At 38.6% G+C, this 12050-nt stretch overlaps 2 protein-coding genes across 4 annotated transcripts in view; both read right to left on the minus strand.

Moving 5' to 3' along the window:
* Positions 1-2139, minus strand: part of LOC122063025 (thylakoid lumenal 15 kDa protein 1, chloroplastic) — a 5331-nt gene extending 3192 nt beyond the window's left edge. The window contains exons 1-4 of one of the 3 annotated variants that reach the window (XM_042626679.1): positions 1925-2135; positions 1670-1795; positions 1356-1451; positions 1079-1151 (exon numbers count right to left, since the gene is read on the minus strand). In XM_042626679.1, the coding sequence (XP_042482613.1) occupies positions 1079-1151; positions 1356-1451; positions 1670-1795; positions 1925-2071 (442 nt within the window). In that variant the 5' untranslated portion in view covers positions 2072-2135. Of the gene's footprint in view, positions 1-1078; positions 1152-1355; positions 1452-1669; positions 1796-1924 lie in introns of all 3 variants that reach the window. The other 2 variants (XM_042626680.1, XM_042626678.1) reach the window with 2 other exon arrangements.
* A 7456-nt stretch (positions 2140-9595) lies between these two features.
* Positions 9596-10821, minus strand: LOC122063026 (AT-hook motif nuclear-localized protein 15-like; the record flags this gene model as incomplete). The annotated part of the gene is made up of 1 exon (XM_042626681.1): positions 9596-10821. A coding segment is annotated over one exon (984 nt), but the record flags the coding sequence as incomplete, so codon positions are not given.
* Positions 10822-12050: the final 1229 nt, after the last annotated feature.

Below are 12050 nucleotides of genomic sequence, written 5' to 3' on the forward strand. Positions count from 1 at the left end.
AAAAAAAAAAAAAATCCCCCTTTGACAGAATCAATAGCTGAAATCCAACAAAAGAACCAAAAGAAAAAAGGAAAAGCAGAAAGTCATTAATTCCTAAATCTCCCTTAAGCCAACCATCAATGACCACAACCAAATTAGTGACATGTTGTTTACTACCAAGTCATCAAACCCTAAAACTAATTCCTACAAATTCTTAACACCTATGAAATAAAGAACCCAACCATTGAATCACTTACCTGAATCCTGCTTTTCTTTTACATGCAGACATACGCAGATTGACTTAGAGAGAGAGAGAGAGAGAGAGAGAGAGAGAGAGAGAGAGAGAGAGAGAGAGAGAGAGAGAGAGAGAGAGTAGGCAATATGTTGCATGACATTTACAACAATAGGAACCAAGAAATTACAATATGCTTTCTTTTCCTCGTATCAAAACATTAAATTCCAGGAAAACCTTCCTTCTTGATGCACAGTTAGTAAAATGTTTCCCCGACCATTCTGAACCAATGATATAGATACAAAATAAGTAAGAAGCAAAAAGGCCCAAGTTTTATATTCCAAGATATCGAGCAATAAAATGTGTCCAGAAAATAGAAACAGAGATGTTGATAAGAGATTAAATGGGTGATGGGCCTTCCCTATCAGGCTGGGTTTAGTGTGGGTTGATTGTGTTTCTGCTTGGCTTGTTGCTATTTGGTATGTCTATGATGTGAACCCGCTAAACGATCTTGAATGTTTATGTTTTATATCTCTGAACTGGTGTTCCTGCATCTCCCTTATATCTTTTTAAGAGAGATCTTATCTTTTTTCCTCCTGCACTAGAACAACCCAGTCCCTGTCTTGACCCAGTAGCAGCCCCTTCACGGTTCATTCAGTTCAGTTGAGGTAACAGTCAATTCAGGCTTAGGTTACTGGACACAGCCCCAGTACATAAGAGGCTTGACATTGCAATCACTTTGCCTTCAAAAGTAACCGAATTTTCTTTCCAGAATTAGAAAATATCAACGAATTCTAATTAAAGGGAATAACTACTCTGATCATCCATTTTCAACAAACAATAAGAATTTAGGATAAGAGAAGAAACCTGTTAAATCAGCATCAAAGAAGCTCGCACCCAACAACTTTGCACCCTTAAAATTGGCTTGTCGTAGTATAGACTGGAACCAAGTAAAACAGACAGTGAATGTCACTAACCGACCAAAGTAAGCGAAACTTTCCTCAGGGTGGGTAATTTTCTTGGAAAAAGTTGGGGTTATTGGGTTCACAGGCGACTGACCAGAATCCTTCTCTACAGATTCAAGAAGGATATCAGGAGAGTTACCAGGTAACAAAAAGATATAATCAACACTTGCTATGCATACCGTTTTAAAGTCTTGCTTGATCAAAGTCTTTCCGCTAAAATCTCTCCCTGTGAGGTCCTGACCCCTTGTAACTTCAGCACCATATGGACCTCCTCCCTTCGACATTTTCAGAGGCATAATTAAAATCAACTATCTAATACCTTTTCTTTGAAACAAGAGAGAAAATTAAGGGTAAAGAAGATAAGATAATGAGGGGTTCGGCATTGAAATGGTAGAACAAGACACCTTCAACGTGAATTCCACTGATAAACAACTTAGGGTAGGGTTTTTTATGTTGTAATTTCGAAGGTAATTAGAAGAGATTGAACAATTACCTTAAAAGCGAGAGCGGGATCAACGAGGACCAGAGAAGCAGAAAAAATAGCTAGCAAGCCTGCTCTAGATAACGATTCTCCGATAGATGAGAACAGGTTGCCAGCAGATTCGAGTTTCTTCAAACCCTATTGATATATATAACAAAGAAAATAACAGAAACTGAAATTAGAAGAATGGTGGTTTGAGATTTGAGAGAGAAAGTAACAGAAAGAAGGGTAGAAGTGATAGGGTCGAATGAATTCATCACCACTTACGGGGAAGTGTTCCCTTTGCGGATCGCTCAAAAGGGAACATTGACAAGGAAAGGGATAGCTTGTTCTTGAGAGCTGGGGTTTAACAGAGAGAGGGGACGGCAATGGCTTGGGAGTGGAGGTGAAGGGCGAGACGCTCAGAATTGCCATTTGGCGTAGTGATAAGAGTAGAGATGGGAAGTGGGAATGCTAAATTGACAAATGTCGTTGTTTTCACTTTATCCGGAATTTTGGATAATATAGTTTGAAGGGAAATTTACATCCATCACCCCTCGCGTTTGTCCCAATTACGTCATCCGTATCGTTTCATTTTTTACATTTAAACCAAAAAATCTGATGTCGTTACATTGGTCTGAGTTTTTTCTCGTTAACTTGAACCAATTTGTTTAAATCTCCAAAATATCTTTTTACCCTTCAACCTACAAAAGGAAATCAATTTGGGGATTCCTCTCTGTGATTCCTCTTTGCGATTCCTCAAGAATATACTCTAGTGAACAAAAGTTGTTCAGGCGATGGCATGTAGCACTCTGTTTCGCTGGGAATCACAGTCCCTCTTTCGTCGGAACTACCTACGGTCAGCAACGTGCCATCGCTAGAACAACTTCTATTCGCCAGAGTGGAATCGCAAAGGCTGGTTTTAAACCCTAAGCCCCAAATTGATTTCCTTTAGTAGGTTGAAAGGTAAAAAGAAGGGTATTTTGGAGATTTAAAAAATAGGTTCTAATTAATGGGAAAAAACTCAAACCAGTGTAACGGTGTCAATTTTTGGGTTTAAATGTAAAAAACAAAACGAGAGGGGGGATGATGCAATTGGGACAAACGCAAGGGGTGGTGGATGTAAATTTCCCTAATTTAAATGTACAACCATCTTGGATGGTCGGACCGTTCCTATCTGAATGACCCGGGTAAAGCTCTACACAAGTGTGTCCTATGGTTGAGACATTTTTCTTTTTTTGTTTTTGGTTGTAGTTATTTTGGGGAGGAGAAGCTTGTGTTTGGTCCATGCCTCTCCAGACACAGAGGGAGTGAAGTGACCACCTCGCCCCTCATGGAAGGTTGAAATCCCACCTCATCCCTCATGAAAGACTGAAATCCAACCTTAATTGATGTTTCTGTTTGTGCTCCTATTACCTCCCTTACAAAAGTGCTACCTTTAAAGGAACCCTCTCATTTTTTGAAAGTAAAAATGATATAAGAGAAATTTTTCCGCCACTGAGGGTGATCTGTTTATCAAAAGTTATTTTATGCCGTGATTGAATTTCTAGAAGAGTGAATGTCTCAATTATAGAGATCTGAAACATCCTTTGTCCAATTAGAAGGTAAGATCCTGTTCGATTAAGAGATTATCTCTTCACTATAGAAGAAGGAAAACTTAATCCAAAGGTATATTATATTTGGGAGATGGCTATCTTAGCAAACAACATAAGGAAGCGCACCAATGAAGACGTTATCACACATAGAAGGGCAATGCTATCATTTTTTGTTAAGAAAAGAAAGTTAAGACATAAAGGTGTTACTATACCCTACCTCAGCTAGCCCATAGAAGCTTTTCCCATTATATTTTAACCGACACCGCCTCATATATCATCATATTTGACATAAGGTTGATAGGATACCTCACCATCGGGTTATCTCTCCCATTTGTGGGGGTGGCACGATTAGGGATGGGAACCGAAATGAAGGATTAAGGGCATTAACTATATTCTCAACCAATGTTAAAATTCTCACTAACGGCGAACGTGGGAATTAAAAGAATTAAAAGAATTAAAATGGGCTAATAGATTATGAGTTTATATCCCATATGGGTTATAAACATTTGGGTAATATTAGAATGGACCTAGGTCATGTGTTGTCCTTCATCACTGCAAGATATGGATAGGGAGAGAGAATACTACCTAGTCACGTGGCCATTGTATTAACACCTGGACCAATGGGAGTGCATGAACACACATCCAACCAGAGGAGCAGGGGCATCTATTCACAACATCCTGTGTTTGGAGACTCTGAACGTAGAGAGCACAATCGAGTAACATTCTTTTCCCCATTTAGATAACACAATACATTACTTATAGACCAAGGCCTCCTTCGACCTTATAGAGGCATGTATATTTCCTATTATGAGTGTGCAGGAAATTAGAACTGTCACTAGTCCCTACCTTTCCAAAGGGACTAACACATTAAGGATCCATCTTCTGAATGGTGCAATTAGGAAACCCAAACACATTTCCTGTACTTGCAATCAGGGTTCTAACTTCTAAGTATTGGAATCAGCTGAGACCAATATATCCCGATTCGATACCAATACTGAAAACCTTGCTTGTAATTGACAGATGAGTGAACAACCTTGACTTGGAGATCCACTCTTAGATCTGCTTACCTAGTGAGATCAGTGATTTTGCACAGAACTAGGGAATCCAGTGGGATTGACTAAAAGAAAGAGATCAACTCAGCATTCCTCAAAACATGAAATTTGACCACCCAGATAGCATCACCACATCCAACTAGTCTGTTTCAACATGAGCAAGCAGGGAAATATTCCATCTGCAGTCACTTAAAGAAAGGAAATTGGTTGTTGCAGAAAGATATCTAAAGGATGAAAGTCAGATCAGAGATAAGAGGATAACAAAAGTAATGTTTTGGGCCTCAGATGAGAGGCAAAATTTGTTAGTCAGCTCATGGAAGTTCATTGAAATGTTGTTATATTTGTTAAATAAACTGTCCAAGACCTACTTACTAGGACATTAAACAAGCCCTGACAACATGAAAAGAAGCATAGTCTCAACATGAAATAAAGATTAAGATACAGTAAAATCAAGATTAAGTTTGTACTGCATGCTCAAGGCATTAACATCTAGACCTACTTCACAATCATCCATATTTTCACTCTGATAATAAGTGCCGAATACATCATGAGCTGATAAAAATTTAATGATGGAAAGGGATTCCCAAAATTTTGGATTTCTATCCAAATTTTGTTAGTGGTGGTTACAAACAGATCTAAAGGACACACAGGATGATAATTAGATAACTAATGATTCAAGGAGAAGAAAATCCAGACAAAATTAAAATTTGAGAAGTGCAAGTTAGTAGTTAAAACTCATGTGTCTCTGCAAGTTAGGAGTTAAACTAATGTGTGTGTGTTTTATTTGCATGAAATAATAGCGTTTCAACCTAGACATCTTGCCCCAGCCAATAACTGATGGTCTTAGGTCTCAGATCTTAGATGGATGCAAATAACAAGGGGCAATACAAACAGGATAAGGTGGGAAAATATTGAACTCACATCAGTATGTTGATTCAATATCAGAGTCCTTTGAATTTGTTCAGATCCTGCTTGTTCAAGGGTAGGGATTAGTAGGTTTAGGATCAAGTGGTTTAAAGGACAGAGAGGGAATCACCAGCATGTAATAGTAATTCATTTGAGTATGAATGAAACTGAAATTGTGGTGTTTAATGCCATTGGCATCATTGTATCCACACTGCTCCTTGTAGCCTTCAATTATACCCATGATTTTTCTTCACTACTCTCTTGTTTTCTTCACATGCATGCTACTGCTGAGTAGATGACTATTTGGCCACTGAACTATTTTGGATGAGTAACTATATTGCTACTATGAAATCTACTACAAGGTTACTACTAACATAATCACAATCATTGAAGATACTGTATTATAATTTCTCTTTGGACAGACTATTTATTGAAGTTTCTCTAGACCTTATTCTCAGAGGAGCAATATCTCTAGGTTTAGAAGACATATCCAGGAATCTGGCCTTGAGTTGAGAATTGAAGGAGTGGTATAGTAGACTAATAGTACAACCACCCTAAAATACCTTGCTAATTTATAAGTACTTGAATGGTGATTCATATTAGTCAATCAGACCTACTTATATGGCACCAGAATCTATTTATAAGGTTTGGACCACCAAATCTGGAATTGGCTGTATGGTTAATTCTAACAATTGTAAAAGGGTGACTTGATTTTGAAAGCATATGTCTCTATTGATAGTTTCATATTTGGAAACTGACTACCTCCTCTTATGAGTTCCAGTGGTTTCCTAATATGGTTTTAGATTAACTTTTTTATTAGTCCTTATCAAAAGAGAAAAATTATTGGGACTACCCTACATTGGGTTGTCTTGTGGAAGAAGTAACTGAAGGGCCTCGAAAGGTTTTTGTTTTTGTTTTTATTTTTATTATTTATTTATTTATTTATTTATTTATTTATTTATTTGTGCAACTGGGTTGTCTTTTTTAGGGGACTACACTAAATTTTGGCCGTGTAAGGTTATGAGTTTAGCTTGGGCACAGTTGTTTGGACCTGCACCTTTTAGGCCATTAGTAGACAGTAGGTAAGAACTTGAGAGATAAAGACAGATTCTCTTTTGAAACAAGGGTTTGCTGTTCAACTTGAGTTGTACAATTTAGGTTTACTCACCGACTTTTCTCATTGGATTTTTCTCTTGGGTTTTAATCTCCCATAAATCTTTCAAATGATTTCTCTCTCTTATAATTTTTTCTTTTATTGCCATCAATTCTTTAATCATGGTTCCATGCAGGTTAGTTGTCATCAAGTGGGGTTCCGACTAATGTTAGTAACCAGTTTAAAGCGGAAATTGTAGCTTAAAATACAAATTTGGGTTTTAGTTTGATGTTTCTATTTCCTTGATCTAACAAGATCTACATAAGGTGATTGGAAAAGAAGATGCTTTGTTCAATTGTTGTCTTAAAGTTTTTTAATGCGTAAGGTTCTTCTGTGATAACTTGTGGCTACTAGTAGATGGGATTGTCATATGGAAGTAGTAATTGGATGGCCTTGTTCCAAGGTAGGAGTGGTCATATATTTATGTATTTTGTCATTGATTATTTTAGAGTGAGAAGTTCAGTGTGGTTTCATGGATTTGTGAAATTTTACATTTGCCATTTTGGATAGACTTAAACACCAGAAAGTACAGTTGATTTGGAGAACATTTGGAAGTTTGGTGGAGAAGACAATTGTAGCAGCTTCTATCTAGACGACTGCACTCGAGCCAAGGTTGGGATTGGCAAAGTGTCTCAGTATAGAAAGCTAATGTCTTCCAGTATATTCGTCTTCAGAATCTCTCCTCTCGCAAGTTTCTCTAATTCTCTAATTAGTTTTTAGATTCATATTGTGTTCAGTATTTATTTTATTAGGTCTTTAAATTGGGTTTTCTTGTGTAAGAATTACTTGAAGTTCCATTTGGTTTCAAGCAAAATTAAAGGGAAGGGACAGGAAGTGAAAATTTCAAACCTAAAAGGAAACTTTTGAAATCATTACCTACATAATTACCCAAATCATATCATTTGGGTTATTGAATTTCACTTTACTTTGCATCCAAATCCCTTGGATTTCAAAAGTAAAATAAAAATTGCATCTAAAAAGTATCATTACTAAACATGGTACAAAATTTCAATATTTTATACAATTATGTTCGTTATAATGATACGGAAATTTTCTAATTTTCTTTTAGGTTTGAAAATTTTCACCCCCTTAAATTTCCTTGCAAACCAAATGGGGGAAACTTGTATATAGGCCTTGTGCAAAGTGTTTGCAGCAAACCTGTGACCATCTTTTGTTTTTTTAGAGTTGGATAAAATTGTGAGAAGACAAATTGTTTTCTATGAGATGACAAGAAAATACTACTTTTAGTAAGACCATAGAGTTTGGGTTTTCTCTCTTATCATTTAATATTTTCTTATTGGGATTATCATATTTTCTCTCTTTTCCTTTTAGGGGAGGGGAAAATTTTATGGGATTCTCTCTTTGTTCTACACTCTTATGCCATCTTTTTTATTTGAATAGTGAAGCCTTGAGTGGATCATCCTTAGTTGATAAATATCTCTTGATGGTGAATCATGCAAGTCCTTGTCGGTTTAATCTCATACATATCTATCACGCTTTTTGTAGTCTACATTGTTTACATATTGTTGAAATTTAGTTATCTAAGGACAAAGTTCCGAAGTTATAAAAGGTGGAAACTTTATATATAGCTGACTAGTGGTAGAAGTATTGCATAACAACACAAATCTACAGTTGATCTTAACAACTTATTTGGAAGTTCAACATAAATCTGACAGGAAAGAACACTTCAATTGGATGAAAGTACTTCAGCTCCACCTAATTACCTATCCATAACTTGGATAAGTGTTTCAGAACCTGTTATTCATGATTATGATCATAGCACTCATAATTCAATGAAGAAATTAAATGTTCGTTGACAAGATTTTTTTTGGCTGGAAGTTCATTTGCGAACAAACCTAATTTAGAGGAAGACTGCTAGTTCTAGGTGGAAGAAAAAGATTTCCTGCAACAAAAACCATCCGATAAAACTAAGCTATATGAAGGCCTACATCAAACATATGGAACAAATCATTCTAATTCTCAGAAAGATTACTAGAATTGATTCCTTTCATGTAATATATTCCAAGTAAAAGACACAAGGATCATGAAACAATCAGACAGATCTTCAAAGGAAAGTGTGATGAACCCAAATCATGGACGAATAGAATTCGAAATAACATCCTTCCCGGTGTTCCCCTTGAAATTTCTGTCCAACAAATATGCCATTAACATCTGAAGCTTGATCTAGCTACATTGTTCTGATTGATTTATAAAGTGCTAGGTCATTCTTAATGATGATGATGATTCTTAAAATTCAATTTCTTTATAATTGTTCTTGCCATCTCTATTTCCTCATTCAATACCATAGAAAACACAGGTATGGCTACATTGTAAAAGACTACCAGTTTTGGAGAAAGAAACACACTTTGTAACAGCTTTTACCAATTTTGGACAAAGGAAAAAAAAAACAAGACTTCACAAGATTAACAAGAAGACATCTTCTTTCTGCCCAAAGAACAAGACAGATCCAAATCAAACACCTTTTAGTTACTAAGAATGGATAAGATACTTCTAACAGTAGCAGTGGAGCTCTCTAGAATTATCTTTGAAGAGCTTGAAAAAAACCTAAGGAGTGATGAAGGTTGATTGCTAGCATCCTTTGATGTGAAAGCAAACACTAGAAAGCTCCGACAAGCCTAAAGATAGTTGAACTGATATGACACAAGGGGGAAAAGTCCAGATGAATGAATGAACAACCCATTCATTCCATTTCTCTCTCTCTCTCTCTCTCTCTCTCTCTCTCTCTTCTTTTAAAGCAATAAATGCTTCTAGACAGTCTCAATATAGAAACAGATTGATCAACATTGGAGATTAATGAAGAATCAAAGAAACAGCTGTACTTAATCAATGCTAATGTAAACATGTTAAACCAATCTCAACTGCCCCCATCTCTCTCTCTCTCTCTCTCTCTCTCTCTCTCTAAACCTATATTCTAAAACAAGCTCCTCAGAGACTTTCACCTATGTACACTGAAAGACCTTCACTAAAATGACACAACACAGAAGAATATGAAAAAAAAATAAGGCAATGATAAGTAGTAGTTAACTTACTGTATCAAATGAGATTCAGGAGCTCCAAGTCACTTCAAATTCAGACACTCACTTCCTACTTTCGTCACTCTTTCCTACAAAAAATGAGTAGGAACAAGTTCTTCCAGAAAAAAAAATATATAGATTAGACAAAACTGCAGAAAGGAACACAAAGATTCAAGGAAACACAAGAAGGAAGAAGGTATTAGAATATATAAAACCTAACAATAACAATAGCATCAACATCATCAGATTCACATTGTCAAAATTCAAAAAAGAGTCTGGAATGTAAACAAAAGTGTTGACATGCTTCATTGTTACAAACGCAGTTGCTAGTCAGATGACATGAACATCCAAGAAATCCCCAACTGAAAGGGGTTTCTCTGATCAGTTCTTTCTCTCTCTCTCTCTCTCTCTCTTTCTCTCTGTTAGTCTGTTACATGTGACAGCTGTTGATGAAGTGTTTTCAGTAAGAGGGAGGTGGACGAGGAGTAGCCCAATAGACATCCTGTGGCATCTGACCATTGGGAAGCAGATTTGGGGGCAGATTGTAGATGGGCAACCCCATAGAAGATGGGTCTGACAGACCACCACCACCACCCACAACGTGAGACTGCGACACCGATGCAGCAGCACTCGTCCCCGTATTCAATCCCGACGTCTGCTGCAGCTGCAACCCATCTCCGGTACCGGGAGCCTCCTCTTCGAGCGGCAGCCGCTCGTAAGTCGCATTCGTAAACGTCGCCGCAATAACCATGACGGGCCCTGAAGCAACCAGCGGGCCCACAACACACCCACCCACCACCTGCCCTTGCCCGCCAGCCAGATACACCGTTAGCCCAGTCGCCCCAGGTGGTGACGGCGCAGGTAGAAAAGCCCCAGAAAGGGAGAGTATCTCAAAACGGCCGTGAAGAGTGATGACTGCCCCTGGAGCCGCCGGCTGCCTGAGATTCACATTGGTGACAATCCCACTGCCGCTCAAGACGCACACCCCACGCTGGCGGCGGCTTGCGAATGTGTTGAGGCTCTCGGCGATGTCGTTGCCGCTGCTGATCTCGAGGACGTGGCTTCGGAGGGCGTTCGGGCTTTCCCTGGTAATGATGATGGGTGGTTTGGGCTTGTTCTTGGATCCCGGTGGTCGACCACGTGGCCTCCGCCCAGAGCCACCTTCGACGATTTCGTGTCCTCCGCTTGTGGTTTGGTCTTCGGCGTTGTCTCGGCTCTCGTCGTCTTCGGGATTGTTATTGTCGCTGCTATTGCTGTTGGCAGTGGTGGTGGTAGTGGCAGCGTCGATCAGCTCTTGCTCTCTTCTGGTGGGCCCAAGCGGACCCAAGCCGCCATGGTCTTCGTGAGGATTCCGGAGGTGAAGGGATGGAGCCGCCGCCGACGATGCCGGGTCGACCCCTCCCAACGCCACGTTTCCAGTCCACCACCGGTTTGCCAGCTCTTCTTATTCTTTGGTATCAAAATCAAACCCCTTTTATTTGTTTTATATTTAGCTTTCTTCCTCCTTCTTCTTCTTCTTCACTCGGTTGGTTTGATCTAGAGAGACACAAATGAAGAACATTCAAGAAGACCCAAATGGAGAAAATCCAAAATCTTATCTCTTAGGAACTCGAATAACTCTCAAGTCTCAATCCACGATGCTCCAATACTTAGATCCCCACATGGGCTACCTTCCTTTTCGTTTTTGCATGAAACCCTAATCGGAAAAATGTGAATGAGATTCAACGAGAAAGGACAGAAACCAAACCAAAACAAAACAACACCCAGAGAGCTTCTTCCCACGGGAAGTGCGGCTACTAATCTATCTAAAGGTCACCATCATTAACATAAACTTTGAATCGGGGAAAAAAGAGAGATAAGGGTATAGAATTAGTAGCTTAATTAGCTTTACACTTAATTGATTCACCACCTCCTATCATCATCTACTGCTTCACCTGCACTTCAGCTCCTTGTAGGACCGACCGTTGCGACTTCTGTGCCTGAGAAATTATACCAATAAATCTCCCACCGGTAGAAGCTGCTTTCTTCTCTTTCACTTCAAAAGGGCAGCCACCACTCAAGCGCTGTTTCGTGTATGAACAATATGAACTAGTGGTGAACCCTCCCAATCTACATATATGGATGGGTACATATTACATTATTACCTCTGAGCAGAGAGAGGGAGAATCTCTGAAACACTTTCCTTGCTTTTCAGCTTTCGGCATCTCTCTCTCTCTCTCTCTACTACTACTTCTACTACTCCTACGCATACTCTTCTTTTAATATACTAAAACTGAAAACGGAGCAGAAAGAGGATGTGAAGAACTCGACTTTGCGTGCCTCTCCAGATACGGCAAGTACAGCATATCAAACAGGAACAGGAGAGAGGTCTGAGTCCTCTGACAGTGACGGGTTACGTTAACGAACCAGGCAGACTAGTACTCCTGGCATTTGATAAAGTGAAGAAGAGGAGGAGGAGGAAGAAGAAGAGGACTAGGAAACCGTTACTATTGCCATCATCACATTCTTATCTCTATCCTTATTAAAACGGGGAGGGGTGCAGACTTCGCTCTTGTATAGCAAAAAAAAAATAAAAAATTCTTCGCTCGTCGCATTATTACCTTCTTCTTGGGGTTTTCTGTTTTCTTCTTTTTTTCTTTTTTTCTTTTTTTCTTTTTTTCTTTTTTTTTTTTT

Source organism: Macadamia integrifolia, unplaced genomic scaffold, assembly GCF_013358625.1.
Source record: "Macadamia integrifolia cultivar HAES 741 unplaced genomic scaffold, SCU_Mint_v3 scaffold1183, whole genome shotgun sequence".
In the NCBI taxonomy this organism is placed as follows: Eukaryota; Viridiplantae; Streptophyta; class Magnoliopsida; order Proteales; family Proteaceae; genus Macadamia; species Macadamia integrifolia.